The sequence below is a fragment of the Myzus persicae genome, unplaced genomic scaffold (assembly GCF_001856785.1).
Source record: "Myzus persicae strain clone G006 unplaced genomic scaffold, MPER_G0061.0, whole genome shotgun sequence".
Taxonomy (NCBI): Eukaryota; Metazoa; Arthropoda; class Insecta; order Hemiptera; family Aphididae; genus Myzus; species Myzus persicae.
In genome coordinates, this window is record NW_019104098.1 from 112,356 (window position 1) to 132,282 (window position 19,927).

Consider the following 19,927-nt stretch of genomic DNA (forward strand, 5'->3'; position numbering starts at 1 on the left):
GTTCGCTCAGAATCGGTTTTCATATGCAATGATTAACTACTTGAATGATTTATCATTGGATTCAAAATTAACATGTATTAACCTACATTACAATGACTAACCGAATGACGAGGTACACTCGATGTCTCGATTCCTATTTATTTTTATATACCTACTACCTACATTTATTATTTCATTTAGAATGTTGGCTATATTATTTTTATTTTTATATTTCAGGCCTGCGCTCCGAGGTACGTTTATTTCACTAGCAATGGCAACAAAAGAGAACCCGTTGGTACGTGTTACGCCACCTCAGACTTCAATGATTTCTCCGAGTACTCCCCGTGCCGAACGCGTAAGTGAATCAAGAATGTTCCAATGTAATATCAATGATATCATTTATAGAGTTCTAACGATACTACAAATTCATATTAATATATAAGGTATAGGTAATTATACGATTTAAAAAGAAATAAAAAACCACTGTAACAGTCTAAGTTTCAATTATTGTCTTCTAACGATAAAATAATAATAATAAAAACGTTAATATTTATAAGATACAATTACCGACGTACCTATGTCATAATAACAACTGTGTAAGACAAATACAATACAATAAACGTACAAACGCAAATATGCAAATATCTGGGTAAGCCATCCTGGCTCACTTCAGTACTACAAGTACTTACTACATAATAATTTATAAATCTATGAAGTGTAGGTACTTATATTATACCCATGTTTGCATAATGCCATGACACTGAAAATAATAATTAAAAATCTGAAGTAAATAATTTACTTTTATGGAAGACAATATTATATGTATCAGATATCAGTATAGTTTTGTTATGATGAGTAAGGACTAATTTAAGCTAATCGGGTCAAAGTCCATTAATGTCAAGTTTCAAGTAAATTTGAAAACATAAAAATATTATTTCCTATACAAATATTGCCACCCCTTAGGGGTTGAATTTCTAAAATGTCTAAATTTCAAATGTTTTACCACACAGTTGACTTTCAATTAAATTATAGTGGTTATTTATAGTTTCACTCTCTCGTGGGTTTTTTAAGAGAAAACAATTTAAAAACAATACATTTTTAAATCATAGAAATTACTTAACTGATATCCTTACCCATAATACCTATACCTTTAAAACAACCCTCACCATAGTACCATACCCTAATAGTTTGACAACAATCGTTAATTTACACGCAAAACAAGATACAATATAATCGTTACAATTTACTGAACTAATATTTTTTAGAAATATTATTGTCATTTATTTAGAATTTAGATTATCTACGAATATTTTTTAAGTTACTATTATAAATGCTTGTACAAAATTACATATAATTATTATATACCTATACAAGATGTATTATATTCGATTAATTATCATATTTCTATACTTAGTAGAACAATTTCTGCTTCTAAAAATATTACTACACATATTTTGTGCGATGCACCGATACATTATATTATTATCATACATGTATCGTGGACTGAGTTTACATAGTTTACACACTCTCGGCTCTTAAATTCAGATGAAATCGCATCGAATCGTTTCAAACACATAAAACAGTAACCTATATAGTTAAAAATTAAAATAATATATTATAGACATACAATATAAAATGGGTCATCTACAAAAATAACAACAAAATATATCCGTCTCGTATTCGAACGCAGACAAACCACACACATGCACACATAATATTATAGTTATGTATGTATTGGCCTGTTTCAGGGAATTGGGGTCACCATAAGCAGGGTACTTGCCAAGCTGGACTCGGGGCATCTGTTTCGAAGGTAATTCACTTATATATTTAAAAACCCGAGCTTTTGAAAACACGCTTGGCTTTGGTTTTAGAAACGCATTTAAATGCACAGTATTCACTCTGTTTGTTTATTTGTTCCTACAGGATGGAAAACGATTATTTATTGGTGCCGTCGGAAGTTGGTATTGGCAAGGTGAGACGATTTCATCCGAATTATTATAAATTATGATAATATACCTACTATATAATATTATATTGAAATAATATGTATAGTATATACATACTTCCTAAATATATAGATTAATATAAAATTAGTCATTTAAAACGCCATAGAATAATTCATTTTATTGTTATAATTTTTGTGTATCACACTACCTATGTATAATATGTACCTATAATGTAAAATTGTATCTTTATTTTCTCCTATGCCTGCAGGTTATTAGAAAAGATGTGCCTCCTATGCATGCACTGTTAATTTCACGATTCGGCATGTAGTTTATGTTATTGCTTTATGTCTGTATTTTTGGGGTTCGTAACTAAAAGTTTACGATCCTGGCGAAAAACACTATATTATTCCTAAATTATTACTGTTTGCGGGAAAGACAACAATGTGCATTTTTTTTTCATCTACCGAACGTTTTTGGGCATGTTTGATTTATCGGGGCGCTTATTTTTTTTTACTTTTTTCGGATGTAAAACAACTGTTTTTAATGTTATTTGGCAGGCCAATTATACTCAGTCAATTCGTCAGCTCGATTGCCGTTTTTACCGGCAATACAATATATCATCGACGACATCGACGAAGGTAAACACGTGTTGAAAATGAAAACGGAACTACAAATATATACCTATATATATACGTATATACTCCCTCCGGAAGTCATTGATGACATATATTAACCCATTACAATTTAATCGCGGGGCTTGAAATTATTAACGATAAACATACAATGTGTTTAAACTAAAACGGTTAAACCTTTTAATTGAGTCCATTTATTTTTTTAATCATGGCCAGTACCTATAACGTCTATTAAACTGTCCATTTATTTTAAAATATAAATAGATACATAACGTGGTAATCAAAATCCAAATAGCGACAATAAATTGTTTTTAAATATAATATATAATGGTCATATCTGTATACATAATTTTATTATGACGTCATCTCTATTTTAATAAGTTTATTCCAGCAATATTAAATGTTTAATTATGTTAGTGATTTAATTAACTGTAATCACAAGATTTTACTATTGGTCAAAATATCTAAATACTTAAATTATATTATTCTATTATATGCGACTATGGATCGTAAAATTATTTTTTTGTTAACAAAAATCACTCATCACAATAAAAATTAAATTATAATGTTAATTTCAAGCCCGATTTAATTGGCATGATTAGGATGTGTCGGGAATTGCATTTTTGTGGAAATTACTTGACGCTTTTCTGTTTCGCTTTGCTTTTGTCACTATATATACCTATAAACGTTTGTTGCTTATTGCCTGTGTTCATTATACTAATCTTTACTACTTTTATTTAGTTTTTGTAATAATGTCTAATCATTTATGATATTCCAGAGAATAAAAATGAAATAATATTATTTTAATCCGAATAATTCCTAATGACACACTTAAAAACACGCACCTAATGGGTACAGGGTGTTTCAAAATACCATTCAAACATTTGTGAACTCACAAGTTTTATTTTTCGAACCCAAAAATGCGTTTGGAAGTAAGATAATAAAAAAAAGACATAAATGTCTGGAGAAGAGTTTAAGCGAATGTTCTATAAATGGTCTATATAGTCGTCTTGGAGACAGGTGTACTGCTGATGACAGATGCTCATTAGAGTAACACGTGCAACTGCAGCATATGACAACATCAGATAGACACTAGAAAGTCGAAACATCCTGTACCAAAAAACAAATATATTAATTCGTTTAAAAATAAAATCACTAAATATAATATGTATACCTACACTACTAAATAGGATAACATAAAAAAATGAAGGTGGATTAAATCGTTTTTAAGAAAAAAAATTAACTTTTTTTTAACTCACTAAGCTTGGAGAAAGGCTGAATACCGTAAAATTCAGTACGAAAAACTATAATGTTCATTTCTATTTTATAGGCCAATTTTACTCGCAGAACTTGCACAGCCGACCGGATGTATTTTCGACCAACGAGGGACCTCCGGCTGACGATGATTCGTATCTCGGTTATTCGGTCGCCGTCGGTACTTTTGGATTTGGTTCGGAATCCGGCGCTGCTGTTGGAATGCCCAGGGGTGGAGGACTTTTCGGAAAAGTAAGATTCGTACATCAATAACGGCTTTTGTACTGAGATAATTTAAATGTATTACATACGTGCAGGTCCTTTTATACTCCACTGACCTGATAAATTTGTACAACATCACTGGAGATCAACTCGGTGCATACTTCGGTTATTCGATTTGCGTGTCAGACGTAGACGGCGATGGTGGTGACGATATAATAATCGGTGCACCGCTATACAGCGAGTTTTCCAAAAACGACGGATCCTACGAGACTGGAAAAGTTTACGTGTATTTGAAAAAAGAGGTAAGTACACGATCAATAATGATTATAACTTATAAGTAATAAAAATGCATTTATAATTCTTCATATTTCTCATATTTTTTTTATGTTATATTATTCTAATATCGATAGCATAGGTGCACATACGAGGTTGCCAATGGGTGCTTGGCACCCCCAAGTCCTTAATTAGCACCCCTAGATTATTTTGAGTTAAAAATATTGTTTAATTTTGAGTTACTAAGAATGAGTTTGTATTGGTAATGCACTAATAGGTACCTATATTTCCTGTTTATGTATGTTTAGTATATTTAAATTGTATACAACAAATAAAAAACAAAAATGATGAAAGAATTGAAGATGTAGATGAGCTGTCACGCTGATTGCATCTCTTGTTCTTCGAAGAATGTAATGGTCGTAATAATTGGTTATAATATATCGGCCAAAAAAAGATTCTTTATTGAAAATCATGTTAACTAGGTACTTCAATTTTTTTTAACGTAGTAATTTATAATTTTATTTGAAATTACATTAATTTATGCCTGGTGTGCATAACCGTATAATCGTATTTTGAGAGAGAATCGAAGCCCCCTATGGGTTATATTACTCACATTGAGGTAAAACATTTTACCACTCCCAAGCTTAAGACTCAATGTGTGCCTATGCAGTTTGTATAATGATGTATTGCACTGAACAGCTCACTTTATTATAATTTCATAAAGTAATTGAAAATTTGTTAACAATTGAAAATATTTCTTATTCTGTGTAAATATATATTTTAATTATTACTTGTCTTATGAAAATTAAAAATTCTGATTTTTGAATTGTCGTACCCACCTATTAAGTTATTTTGTTTAAGTTTATTTGGTTAATTGTTTGATACAACACATCTTATTAATGCACTAACTGACGTGTTTATATACATAGGGATACAAATTTAACGAACGGAACACAAGAATGGGATTCAACTCAAAATCTCGTTTTGGTCTTGCTTTGACTAGCTTAGGTGATATAAATAGAGATGGATACGGAGGTGAGTTGTGAATTGATTTCAATTATCGTTATTGGATAAAATATTACCATGAAGTAATTTACAAATTCAGATTTCGCTGTGGGCGCTCCGTATGACGGACCCAACGAATTGGGTGCAGTATACATATACCATGGAACTAAAACTGGAGTTCGGGAAAAATATTCTCAAGTGATCAAATCAGAAGACGTATCCGTGGGTGCAAGACCCATATCGACGTTTGGTTTTTCGTTGTCAGGCGGAACAGAATTGGATAACAATCAGTATCCAGATCTAGTCGTCGGTGCTTACGAATCAGACATAGCTTATTTTATGAAATCTAGACCCGTAGCTCAAATGACCACATCCGTCTATTTCAAGTCTGAAAATAAGCAAATTGCATTGGAACGCAGAGAGTGTACGACCAAAGACGGTACTCTGGTCCCGTGTTTATTTTTGTCCACTTGTTTACAGTATACGGGAATTGGCGTCGATGACCAACTGAGTAAGTAAAAGGAAGATATTAATAATACAAACATAATATTAGTGTACATATTAATTAAAATATTAATTATGATTTATTTTTTAAGATATTGAAATGCAACTGGTACTGGATGCTAAAAAACCAAAATCCCCAAGAATGTTTTTCTTATTGGAAGAAAACAGAAATGTATTGAACCATAGTTTAACGTTGGATAAGAATGACCAATCTTGTAAAACATTCAACGTTTACTTGAAGGTATGAATATGGGCTTGAATATAGGCTTGAATCATTTTTTTTATTTTTTTTTCATTTTTTTCCAAATTAGACATAACATTTATTTTTAAATTTTAGAACAATGTTAGAGACAAGTTGACGCCGTTAGAAGCAGAGTTAAGATACAGAATTATTGAGGAAAATAGAAAATTCACTAGAACTCTAACACCTGTAATAGATCTTGATAATGAACTATTTGCCGTCTCTAGAGATTCTATAAGTATACAAAAGAATTGTGGAGGAGATAATATTTGCATACCGAATCTTCGGCTTATTGCTACACCGTAAGAGCACATAATTACTATAATTATTTTGAATGTTTTTATAATTTTATTTTTATTTTTAGGGATTCCGAGTCTTTCCTACTAGGATCTAATAAAAAATTAAAAGTTGATGTTATAGTACAAAACGAAGGTGAAGATTCTTTTGAGACCACTTTTGATATGACTGTACCTCCAGGCATTAATTACGTAAAAATAGAAAGGGTAGATGATAATGAAAACGATATACCTGTACAATGTTCAGCTCCTTCAGAAATGACAAACAACACTTTACATTGTGACATTGGGAATCCATTGCCCCGAGATAAATATGTTAGTTACATTTATAACTATTAACTGTATTTCATACTTTCGTAGTTTTGAATAGAAATAAATAAAATAAATTAATATAAATTAATATATTTAATTAAATAGTTCGCTCATTAATTATATATTTTAATAGGTTCAATTTAAAGTTGTTTTGGAACCATATCAAACTACTGAAACTAAAGCGAAATACGAATTCAACATGGTGGTGAACAGCACAAATCCCGAACGTTTTGATTCCGTGTCAGATAACACGAAATACTTAGGAGTACCTCTTTGGGCCGAAACCGATTTGATCATTGTAGGATCGTCAAAACCCGTGGAAGTACATTATAATATTACAATGGAAGACTCTCTCAATATTACCGATGAAAAGCAGATCGGCCCACAAGTTATTCACATATATGGAATTCGAAATAAGGGTCCTTCTGATATATTAGAAGCCGAAGCTTACATTGACTGGCCTATGTTCACATTGGCAGGTACATACATTTTAATTTAACTATAAATTGATCGAGTATAAATATGCATGTACAAAATATGAACAGAAACATCAATTTGTTAACAATGTTTTTAAATAATGTTTGACTTAATTTTTCGTCTTCTTTAATTGATAAAACAAAATAAAATAAATAATAATTTAGTTTAATAAATTGAAATGTCTTATTATAGGAGAACCACTGTTATACTTACTTGAAATGCCCGAAACAAATGGCCAGGTAAAATGTGAAGCTATTGAAGAAATTAATCCATTAAGATTATATGTAAGAATTGGCTGGATGAGTATTTTAACAAGTATTAATTATTCAATATTAATGATTTCGTATAATATATGTTTGTAGATCGATCGTAAGAGGAAGTCGTATTTTGAATCAAGTGGTTTGTTTTCAAGCAGTTCAAGTGGGTCCGTCACTGTTAAGGGTACAGAAGGCACTAGTTCGAGTTCTACGGGTGCCGTTGTCAAGACGTTTGCGGAACTGACGGAAGAGGAAAAGAGACGTTTCATGGAAATCCAAAAGAAAGAAGAAGAAGAATCAAAATCTCAATGGGGCGACGGTTCGTACGAACAAAAAGTTCGATACCAAAACACCAAACAGGAATCAACCGGAACGATGGTGACCGGTGGCACGAGCCACAGCCGCAACGAGGGTTCCGGCGTGAGCCATAGCCGCAACGAGGGTTACGGCTCAACAGTCGTTACCGACGTCAACCGAGGGCCAAAATTCACTGTCGGATCATCGGAGAGCGGCGGAGGCGTGGTCCACAGCGAATATTCGGGTTCAAAGTCGACGAGTGTGGTGACGGGCGGCCAACGCGGCAACGAAGCATCCGGCACTTCGGTAGTAACCAACGCGAACCGAGGGCCGACGTTCACCGTGGAATCGTCTGAAAGCGGTGGCGGCGTAGTACGCAACGAGTATGAGTCGAGATCGTCCTCGGGTTCCTCTTCGGTTTCCGCGGGCGGTGCGGCGAGTGCGCAGGGTAACCGTTGGTCCGAAGCTGGTGGAGCAGAGAGCGACTACCGCGGCTACGGTTCATCGTCCCGCGGTGTGTATGGTGCCGCACACTTTGACGAGTCCGAGTCGTCGTCGGGCAGTTCGACTTTCCAGATGGGTGCGTCGTCGTCCGGCGGTAGTACGCGCTTCGAGACCGCTGGTACAGGTTCTCGTGTGGCAGTTTCGTCCGGAAACAACGCCGGATCGGAATCCCATGGTCAGTCATCCGTGACCGTCATACAGAGTGGATCGGAAGTACGCGGCGGATCGGAAGTACGCGGTGGATCGGAAGTACGTGGTGGATCGGAAGTACGTGGTGGATCGGAAGTACGTGGTGGATCGGAAGTACGCGGTGGATGGTCGTCCGGCGGTCAATCATCAGTGACTTCGCAAGGCGTTGGCTTCGGAGGGGTTAACGGTTGGGAAACGTCCAGAACGGCGGCCGAATCACGAGGGGAAAAATGGTCACGTGACAACGGGATCGGCACACAATGGAATCAGGGTGGTGGTGGTTGGCACCAGGGTGCCAAGAACTTCACGAGTTTCCGGGAATCGGAAAAAAGCCACGTTGCTAACACAACGTGGGACGACACTGCAGGAGGTGGCGTGCCGAAGACGTACGTGACAGACCGATGGCGAACCAACAACGACGGAGTGGTGCATAACGGCAGCTCATCACATGTAGTGGAAGGTGAAGCGTTGGACTACCGGGACGCAGCAGTGCGCAGGATGAACATAGCGGCAGGAACGGGAGGAGTGACCAACGTCTTAGGTGGTACGACAGGAGACGACAGCGACCTATCGGTCAGCTTGACTGGCGTCACAGAAAGGCAGAACCAGGGGTTCAGGCAGTCGAAAGTGGACGAATCGGAAACGGTGCACAGGTGGCGGACGGTCGACGGAAAGTTGTACCGCGCCAACGCGGAGGGTAACTGGGACACGTTGCACATGACTTCTGACGGTAGCGGTTCGACGGATGTGTACGAGGCGCAGGATCTGAGCCCGCAAAACTATGTCAAGCCGGCCGACGTCGATGGCAAGTTTAAGCTGTACACCCGTTTCCGGAGGGACACGCAGACCAAAAGGTGCGGGCCCACGAGGTGCGTGACCGTCAAATGTAAGATCGGACCGCTGTCCAAAGACCAAGAGGTGTGGCTGTCATTCAGGTCCAGGGCTTGGGTCAGCACTTTGAAAAAGGTATTTATAGATGATCATTGAGAAAGTCCTTTTCTAAAATCAAAAATACTGCCTACCTGAAAACTGCAATGCAAAGAACCAAAAAAACCCTTCTTCAAACTAGGGACCTATCTCACGAGTAATACAATTTATGTGGTTTTCATTTGCAGGTGGCGCTTAACAGACCGGTGACACTAAGTTCCACATTATCTGCAAAAGTCACCAAGCTCCAATACATTGGCAAGCCGGAAAGTAAACTCGCCCAGGTCAGGAGCTACGAGGTGTTCACGGAGGTCATCCCCAGGGACCTGGCTGTCAAGCCAGACATCATTCCACTGTGGATCGTCGTCTTGGCTGCCGTCGCCGGGACAGCTATCCTGTTGCTGCTCGTATATCTGCTCTACAAGGTAAATATCATCATCAGAGACTTCACATAAGCTTAGAATCAGACATAGCTCATGTTTGAGATCATGCATTTTTACAAAAACCATATGTAGAATTCATAATTTTTTTTTTTTTAATTAAAATCTTTCCCTATAGTTTAACAGTATTGATGTCTCATTAGGTATATTAATACTATTTCTTGCACCATTAAAATAATTGTCTTCAAGTGGACCATCTTTAAGAGGTTGTATAATGGCAATCCTCACAGAATTTTTAAAGAAAAATAAAGACGAAAGTGCCTAGTGCCAATACAGTTTTTAATTTTTGTGTGGTCAAGACATTTCAACCATAAACTATTTTGAACACAAAACATCTTTTATAATATTAAATCAGGAAATTAAACAAATTTCTTACAAAAATAATTTAAAGAAACGAATATTTGTACATTATATTATGATATTTATCACACACAAACTTGATTTAATATCAGGTATAGTAGTACCAGCAAATCATTTTGATTTACAAAAATTATTTCATAAATATTAAACCAATTGAATACCATAAAAAAGTGATCATAATTTAATCGAAATGCTCAATATTAAATTATAAGATTTTTGTAGCTTTATTATACTAAAATATATACTGATATTTCTAAGACTTTATTAAATTGATTTGTTTAATATAAAATAATAATATTATAATTTTTTATATATTAAGTTTACAAATCAAACATGTAAAAAATGCACATATTTTAATAGCTGAATATTTTGTTTTTGGTAGTGTGGATTCTTCAAACGCAATCGGCCATCTAGTGCACCAGAAAAACAACCATTGACACACAGAAACGGGCAAGCCGAGCTTTATCAAACAGGAGACGAAGCTTTGTAGAAACATTCATCTTTGTTCTGCAATAACAAAAAAAATTTAATTAAAATAAATATGATTGGAACTTATATAAATTGCCACATTAAACCACCTAACTGATATTAATTTGTTATAATTTATTTTGTAAATATTTTAAAATAACTATTATATATTATGTTTTTTGTAAATAGTATATATAAAATTGTTTTATTTTCTTACATTTTGAAATAATAATGTAAATGTTAGTCTTATTGTAAATTAAATTATTATATGAATCTATTAATTAATTAACTGTACTTAAACCTTGAGAGTAATTATTTTAATAAAAAAATTAAATACATTGTTTTAAAATTATAAATTTATAACGCTCTAGTCTAAAAAAAAAAAATTGTAAATTGAGTTGCACTTTTATTTTTTACAAAATTAACATTCAGTTGTAAAATTAAAGATTTATAATTATGACTTAATAAGAAATCAATAATTTATGCTTGTGAAATTAAAACAAATATCAATATTCAATTTACTTATTTTAATAATGACTGATAATTTTTGGTTTATTTTTAATTGAAAAATAAATTATAAAATGTAAATAATAAATTTTTTTCTTTTTTTCTTCATATAGATATTTATTTTTCTGCTTAAGGAGTTGAATGTATTTATTATTGTTAAGAAGCCATCACACTATAAAATAGTTTACCATAAATAGGTGTTTTCATATTTTCTTAATAGAAAATTCAAAATCAAATAGTTCAAATTAGATTGTAAATTTGAGTTATTATTACAAACAGCAATAATATTATAAGACAAATGATTATACCTCATCTTTAAATATATCAAAATGATTGTAAACTTTGCCAATACATCAAATTATTCCTGAGAAACACGACACAATGCTGTTTTAATATCAGGCAATTTGTACAAAAAATTTAAGCCATCTAATTTGGTTTGTTTGACAGCTTGTCCTTCTAAAACCATTTTTGCACGTTCCGCTCCAAATATTAACTTGAAAATAAATCCAGGAACTTTTAATACAAAACTATGACCAAAGACTTCAACAAAGCTCTTGGCAAAGTAATGATGGGTAATTATCTGAAAAACAATAAAATTAACTATAACGTTTTAAGTTAAGGAAAAAATTAAACATTACTTCAGGTGCAACTCCATTGACAATACCTTCAACCTCATTGTTTTCAATAGCGAACAACACTAAACGACAGACGTCGTCTATGTGTATCCAAGGAAAGAATTGAGAACCATTACCCATACATATTCCAAAACCAAAACGAAAGAATGGATAAAGCTGACTTATAAATCCACCATGTCGCCCAAGTACAACCCCTATATAATATATATAAATAGCTAAAATTGATAAAAGTTTTGACAAAATAAAAAATAATAATTATATGTTTTTACCTAATCTTATTATTACTGAACGTACATCTTCTGATTTTGGTATAGCACTTTTTTCAATCCCAATTGCTAATTTTGATAAGTAATCAAATTCTTTAACATCATAGTTTTCTGTATATGGTTTACACTTATCTGTATTTGGTGGATATATTCCTAAAAATTAAATCAAAAAACATACATTAGATTGTGTTACAACAAACAAACAATTTTAATTAAATTAACTAAACATCATTTTTATTAATTTATGATATAAATTATCATTATTACATTTTGAAAAATAATACAAATATTTCATATATATAATAAATTAACATGTTTGCTATGATCATATTTATATATAATTATTACTGTGAAGTATTAAAATAGGTTTTTTTTTAATTCTCAACAATTCTAAAATAATAATATTGATGTCTAACTTGCTTGTACTTATAAAATAAATAAATAATTATTATTTGTGATCCTTACAAAAAAACTAAGTTTAATTTTAATGCCGACCATGTTATGGTGTATTCTTTTATAATATGTAAACTTGCATAATAAGCAAGCTACCAATAATTAACTAAATATATATAATTATAATATCAATTAGCATCTGTGGCACAACTATGTGGGTTCTTAGGGGTAAGTATTCCAAACTTCATTTTAAGCCCTCCCCCCTCCACCACGTTCCAAGTTGAAGTTTCAATATCCACAGTTTTAACGAAGTAATTTTAATGTTAATAATTCATTATAATTTGGTTTTTTTATGGCATTTTGATTACATAATATTATTATAAAATTACAAAATGTCAATTTAAAGTATTTTAGTCATTATTTTAAGAGATGTGTTAGAGGTTATAAACATACTCAATACTCAGTATAACACTATAATCCAAAACAGCTACATTAGGGAAGACTGGAATTATTGTTAATAGTGTCAATGAGTCATTACAAAATATGAGAACAGATAATGCATTTTCAGAAGTTAAAAATTGTACAATTTTGTGAAAAAATGAAATTTCGATTTTCAAAAACATTGGACTTTTCTCATCTCGATCAGTGAGTTTCTATACTCTGATCATGTTAAGAAGCGACCAGTTTTTGACAGTGACAGAAAAACACTTCTCTCGCCTATAGACACGTTAAGCTAGCACTGCGGAACGAAGCCACATCCATGTGCAGAAGTTGGCCGAGGTCAAAACAAAAAATTTAATTTAATACATTTCCATTTGGAGACCACAACTGAAGTTAACTATGAAGAATAAGATATGTCAGAATCAATTGAAACATATTGAAGACGTACTATTTACCGTTCAATTACTACAATTATTAATAATTTAAAGTTTAAGTTTTCAAAGGAAAATATTTAAATGGCCAAAGTCATTAATCATTTTATGAATATGGATTATGAAAATAGTCAACATTTTATTGATCATTATAACTTATGAGGCATACATTAAATAAGTAACGTTTTAACATTTTTATGATTTTTATAATGGTACTATTCTATGATAGAGATTTCAGGTCTTAATAAATTTTAACACTGAGTGCTTAACATTAGAAATGCTTGTAGAGGAAAAATGTCTAATAACAGAAATAATGACATCAAAGAAATTATAAACAGAGTAGTTCTGAATTTGTACAAATTAATGCAAGTTCCATTAAGCATCACAGTCGGTTCTGCAACAAGCGAGCAGTTATCTCTATGAGAATAGAAAAATTGTGTGCAAAGCATTATATTACAGCAGTTTTATTTCGGTATTATAAGTATTCTGAGTGACCTCACTAATTATGGCAAATTGTTCCAGACAAAATATTGAACATATTTGCCACTAACTATTAATGGAAAATTATGTTTAACACTTTAATTTTTTTTCTTATAATGGCATTGTGAATATAATATCTGTATAATCTAAATATGGGTAATATTTAATGTTGAAGGGTACAGCAATATGAGCGATTCATAATTGTAACACCCCCTAAGATTTAAACCTTAGTTGGTGTACAATGATTAATGCCATCAACAGCAAACATATGAATTAAAATTTGTCAGTACAATTATGAAATTAATTGAAACACACCTACTCCGGAAAATGATACAAATAATTTTGGTTTTTGTGTATTCATTTTATTGATTGCATCCACAAGACATTGATTAGTCAATACTCTACTATCCCATACAGATTTTTTAAACTTGCTGGTCCAAAATCGTGTAGGTTCAAGAATTGGTTCGCCGGCTGCATTGATAACAGCTACTGTATCAAGTGGAATTTCATTTTTTTTTACTTGATCCTATAAATAAAAAAAATTTTAATCATAGATATTTAAAAACTTAAGATTATTATTTTTGATTTGATTTGGTTTTTACCCAGCTTATAACAGAATCAGATTTATTAGACTGATTGTTTTTTCTAGATATGATAGTAACATCATAATTATGGTCTTTGAGGTATTGTTTCAAGTACTTTCCAACAAATCCTGTTCCACCTCCTGAAAAATAAATAAAGTTAATGTCAAAATATCAGTAAGAAGTAAACCACCATTAAGACAATTGTGATGTCAGTATGTATCTACTATCTCTGTATGTCTTACAAATCTACAATACAGTAAATATGGGTTGGGCAGAATTAAATTTGTGATATTACATAGTCTTAAAATTACAGAAAATTTACAGCTATGAGTATTACCTAGCTGTTTTTTTTTATATTTAAATGTTATTACAATTTATTAGCTCTTTGAAATTATAATATTTTTCATACTCTTAACTTGCCTTGAATTTAATATATAAAGAAAATTCGATATGAGACCAAGATAATATTTTTTGCCTTTAAATTTACGGTGATATTAAAAATAACAACACAAAATGGATTCCACTGAATACAAATTTGCTAAGTTTGTACGTTTTGACTTCTTCATCAATAATAAGTAATAAACTAATAACTGAATTAATATGGGTAAAAAAATTGATTCAACTTATAAATTTGTTCGGATAGCTAAGCAAGGAAATGTGTACAATTCTTATACTTTGCCAATACGTTAAATATGAAGTAATATTTTCAACTGGAACAATTCTAAAATAATAACAAAAATGATAGGCAGACACTCGAGATTATTTTATATGAATTCCTTAAAATATTTTCGTGTGTTCAATTATATAATTTACCATTATTTTTAATCATGGTAACTCATCAAATAAATTAATTAGACCAGGTCAATCATGACTAATATTCAAGTAATTTAACTCTTAACAGTTTAAGCAACAAAAGTAAAATTTGGAACATTAAAGTAATGTAAAGATTCTTACTATCTCAGACAATTTCAATATTATAATTAAACAATTGTGAATCGACATACATTTATCAGTCTTATTGACAACAAATGCACAACTTAAAATATTAGGTAACATACTCGCAAGACATAATAATTTACTAAATGGCACATATATGGCAAAAAATATAAACAGACTACATGAAAGTATACAATATACATAAATACAGTACATATATATTTATTTTTTATTTTGAATTGATGAACCAACATTAATTACATACCGATTAACACTCTCCCTTTACTTGTCATTGAATAATTTCGGCTCATCGAAATCATGATCAGATTAATATTAACAATTTTAAAGGAAAATTATAGAACTAATCAGTGACAAAACAAAATTGCTAATCAACTTTGGACTTCAAACAATAATTTAATCGTTTTTACTATTTTTTACACAATTACAATATGATTATCATTACTCTTTATTGCTATCCTTGATACATAATACAAGTTATTAAATCATAGAGGAATAACACTATTTATAGGAGGCATTACCCATATTCACAAACTAAGATATCTATTTTGTCATAGTTCGTGCCATAATCATGGTCCTATATAATTCTATACTTCTGCGTATTTATCATTATTCATTCAGCCTTTTATTTTTTTTCTCATCAGGTTCGCTGTTATCAGTTGTCATCAAAATCAGGAAATTTGTACCAGTCTGAGCAACCATCATGAAATGCAATGTAGCCAACGTAGCCCGACTCCTGTGGCGTTCACAATTTTCTTCCTTGGCCGATACATTTTTATTTCAGTTCCACGTTTCGCTAATGCATACATAACCTCAAATCACCGATTATCATGTTGGCAGCACTGTCGGCAAGACATTTTTCGGGCTCGTTCCACGGCGTCATCGTCACATCGTTCACAAACAAATTTGTTCCTGAATCAAGCAGAACTCTCCGTTCCGCTCCGAATTTCTCGTCTTTGGTAAGTATCTGGATGTTTTATTATATATTATTTCTCAACTTCGTGTTCCATCAACGTTCGATCCATTTGATCGTACTATATTTTAACAATAAATTGTTTCACCCGTTTCTTTTTAATAGCTTCATTTTTTTCGATAATCGGTTTTTATGTAGGTTACTCTTGACCCTTCACACGTGTTCTTGACAAGTGTATATCGATAGTCTCTTTAATATCTCCTTTTGTTTATGTTTATAGATTTGTCGTTAGCCCGACTATGAGGGCTAAGTGGCGTAAGAAGCGTATGCGTAGGTTGAAGCGTAAGAGGAGGAAGATGCGTGCAAGGTCCAAGTAAACCTCGTGGCCTGCTCCGGACATATTGTCATGTTTTGGTAAACATTAAACGATATTGTAACTTTTATATTGATTCATCTAAACAGTAATAAACACTCTGTTCAACGTATAAACCAATTGTTTTTTTATTTGAATTCTTTCGAACCTCAATTTCAAAAATGTAATTTTTAGGTTATCTGATGAGGTGGTCTGGTAAAACTTGGTTCTTTTGTAATGATCAAATAAATTATAATAGATCAAAATCAGATTTGTTCAGGGTTCAATTTAAGTCAATATATTATGTAAACAATCGTCTCTCAAACTAAATTTTTCCAATTATAGTATTCATGTTACGTTTGGTGAATCTTATAAACTTCGGTTTAACATTAGAGTACATTAGACCAAGTTTACGGAAGCGGTGGGTAAATGACTACTAGTTCGAGTATCTAATTACTTAAAACTTACAAGTTTTAGGTAAACCATGCGTTCCAAATGATTGTGCTAATATTATGCATGTATTTTGTGATGAAAAACCAATATTATAACTATACATGTAAAATCTATTAATCATTAGTTTTAGGGCCGGATTTTTATAATTTCTTAGTTCCTAACTACGATTCGCCCCATTTAAACACTTATAATATAGCTTTAATGGTTTAACTCAAATAGCACGATAAATGGTAGAATTTCTGAAAAATATTTGAAGTGTTTAATATGCTGTCATGGCGTACTTGAATGAATTACTACATGAATTTATTCAACAAAAATGTGCTTAATCCAGGCTAAATCCTGATTGAGCTTACATCAATGGTGGTTATTCAATATAAATCTAATATGATGGTGTTCTTAAAGAATAGTGGTTAACAAGGCAAGTATCGTTCAGAGTAATAGTTTTTTTTATTGCACTACAAAATTTGGAATAATGTACACTTCAATGGTTTTTTGATTTGTTTATGAGAATTGTTAACATTTTACAAGGTAAGTTCTTTTTAAAAATTAAATTTGTTATCATTGCCCTAATATGTTTTTTAAGGCATCATTGATTTCACAATATTTATATTTAAATCCATAATTCAAAGTTCTTATTGGTAATACTTTTCTTCCTTCCAACATTAATTTTGTCCTTTCTTCTCCAAACGCTGCCTTCAATAACATTCTTGGTATATTTAACACCACTGGTGACTTTTTTAATAGATGTGTGTAAATAGTAGTTAATTCTCCATTTGTTAAACCCTAAAATTGGTTAAATAGATTAAATTAAACCCACAGAGTTCATCTAGGCACTCAGCAACACTTATGATTTTATAAAAGCTATTTGTTTAATTTGTATTGTAGCTACACACCCTGAAAATTTCTCCATGCTTAATTTTTTAATTATTATTTATTGCTTGTAAAATGTACAACTTATTAGCTTAGGTACTGTGCTTCTATAACCTACTACCTATCTAGTAAATAGGTGTTTTCTGTACCCAGTCATTTTATAGATCATTACTAAAGATTTATTACAAATATTTGAATTAGATTGAACGATTCTTATTAAATACGGTCTTACTTTTGAATAACCAAACAATTATATTTTTAATCATAACATTGACAAATATTTGTATTTATTTTTAGTTTTTGGTTAATTTGTTTTTGACTTTCGACCCATCTCAGTAAAAAAAAGGTACGATTTTCTGACATAAGACCTACCTCAAAGATGGTTGGAACATTTTCTTTGCTGAAGGTACTTCCAGAAAAAAAATATAATACTCATTTGCTGCACCCATAATCTAACATTTTAAACAAAATATGTGTTGAGGAAGATTCCTTTTAAAATTATTCTGTACTCTGCTATGTTTTTATGAAATCATATAGGTTGCAAATTGTCAGATGAACTAGAAGGGTTTTTGCAATTTGTTTTTTTTAGTTTAAAATTGAAAGGTTAGTAGTTATTATATACATTAAATTAATGAATAATATTACCTTTGGTGATACCCCATTCAATATTCCACTTATTTTATCATTTTCTATTGAAAATAGTATAAGGTTCAATAAGTCGCAGATGTGTATCCAAGGCTGGTGCTGACATCCGTTTCCAATCTGAGCCCCTACACCTATAGCAGTGGGGTATTTCAAGCATTTGAGAAATCCACCATTGTCACCAAGAACAGTTCCTAATTAATATAAAACTAGTGAATAAATCTGATTGGTTTAAACTAAAATAATACTATAAATATGTATAATATTGTGAATTATAATTATTATAAAATACTTAATAGTTACGCAACATATTATATATCAAGTTATAATAACATTACACATACATACCTGTTCTAATTGATACCTTACGAAAGGGAAAATACTTTGACGCTTGCTCCCAATCTGTTCCTAATCTACTGAAGAAATTACAGTCCACCATCTGGTCTGTAGGAATAAATTTTTCCGTGTGGACTTCTCCATCTGATGAATATATATCTGTTTGTAAATTTAAATTATTATAATTTTAGTTTTTTATTAACATCCACACACAGTACCAGTACTCGTGATTGTAATAAACACATTCGGTTTGCATTTGGCAGAATTTATGATATCAGTAAGTAACATTGTAGAACCAACTCTACTAGTCCAAATTTTTTTTTTATAGTTATTTCCAAAATCTTTGAAAGGAACCATGATAGGCTCGCCGGTTAAGTTGACCACAGCAGTTACATTATTTGGTACGCCATTAATTATTAAATCTGCCTACAAAACACACAATGCGCATAAGTAAAAAGTATACAGTTTAAAATTTGGAAATAATGCAATATTACCCAATTTATGATGTGTTTCTCTCCTGTCTTAATTCTAGATATTACTGTGACTTTGTAATTTTCTTTCGACAAAAATTCTCTCAAATTTTTGCCAATAAATCCAGTTCCTCCAGCTATACATTAATTTAAAAAGATTTTTATAATAGAGTAGATTTTATCAGAAATACTTTACCAATCAGCACATGACCCTTATTGGTACTGAACAAAGATGTTTGTAGAAATCTAAACGATTTTTGAAGTCGAACAAAATTTGTCAATGGGTTTTTCATCATATTTTAAATCTTGTATGTTTATATAACGGGTAAAAAAAAATTATAAACTTGTCTATTATTTGACTTGAAAATGTAAAATTCTTACTTAACTATTTAGAATTACTGTCTTAGTGTTGGAATTAAGTGATGAATCATAAATGGCTTATAAAAAAAAATTCAGTCATACTAAGAAGAATATGCCATGGAATATACTTAATTTAATCCTAGTTAATACTATCATTGAATTTATAATATTGATACAGCAATCAATGATACAATAGATTATTTGTTGCAATTAAGTTGATTCTTACTATATCTTCAGTAAAGGGACATTTAACCGGT

General features: G+C 31.6%; 2 protein-coding genes across 4 annotated transcripts in view; one reads left to right on the top strand and one right to left on the bottom strand.

Moving 5' to 3' along the window:
- Positions 1 to 10,735, top strand: part of LOC111038716 (integrin alpha-PS2-like) — a 71,435-nt gene extending 60,700 nt beyond the window's left edge. Inside the window, exons 5-21 of one of the 3 annotated variants that reach the window (XM_022321937.1) lie at positions 217 to 334; positions 1,728 to 1,789; positions 1,903 to 1,951; positions 2,483 to 2,563; positions 3,888 to 4,063; positions 4,129 to 4,335; positions 5,236 to 5,341; positions 5,412 to 5,822; positions 5,908 to 6,056; positions 6,153 to 6,358; positions 6,421 to 6,667; positions 6,798 to 7,143; positions 7,334 to 7,425; positions 7,504 to 7,810; positions 7,841 to 9,354; positions 9,504 to 9,740; positions 10,498 to 10,735. In XM_022321937.1, the coding sequence (XP_022177629.1) occupies positions 217 to 334; positions 1,728 to 1,789; positions 1,903 to 1,951; positions 2,483 to 2,563; positions 3,888 to 4,063; positions 4,129 to 4,335; positions 5,236 to 5,341; positions 5,412 to 5,822; positions 5,908 to 6,056; positions 6,153 to 6,358; positions 6,421 to 6,667; positions 6,798 to 7,143; positions 7,334 to 7,425; positions 7,504 to 7,810; positions 7,841 to 9,354; positions 9,504 to 9,740; positions 10,498 to 10,605 (4,416 nt within the window). In that variant the 3' untranslated portion in view covers positions 10,606 to 10,735. Of the gene's footprint in view, positions 1 to 216; positions 335 to 1,727; positions 1,790 to 1,902; positions 1,952 to 2,482; positions 2,564 to 3,887; positions 4,064 to 4,128; positions 4,336 to 5,235; positions 5,342 to 5,411; positions 5,823 to 5,907; positions 6,057 to 6,152; positions 6,359 to 6,420; positions 6,668 to 6,797; positions 7,144 to 7,333; positions 7,426 to 7,503; positions 9,355 to 9,503; positions 9,741 to 10,497 lie in introns of all 3 variants that reach the window. The other 2 variants (XM_022321936.1, XM_022321939.1) reach the window with 2 other exon arrangements.
- A 663-nt stretch (positions 10,736 to 11,398) lies between these two features.
- Positions 11,399 to 19,752, bottom strand: LOC111038710. Its single transcript, XM_022321929.1, has 12 exons — positions 19,507 to 19,752; positions 19,335 to 19,447; positions 19,059 to 19,266; positions 18,853 to 18,999; positions 18,508 to 18,698; positions 17,554 to 17,775; positions 15,522 to 15,609; positions 14,339 to 14,460; positions 14,052 to 14,262; positions 11,995 to 12,144; positions 11,729 to 11,919; positions 11,399 to 11,670 (listed from the first exon to the last, which is right to left on the bottom strand). The coding sequence occupies exons 1-12, from the start codon at positions 19,604 to 19,606 to the stop codon at positions 11,449 to 11,451; spliced, it is 1,965 nt and encodes a 654-aa protein (XP_022177621.1). The 5' UTR covers positions 19,607 to 19,752; the 3' UTR covers positions 11,399 to 11,448.
- Between the last annotated feature and the right edge of the window lie 175 nt (positions 19,753 to 19,927).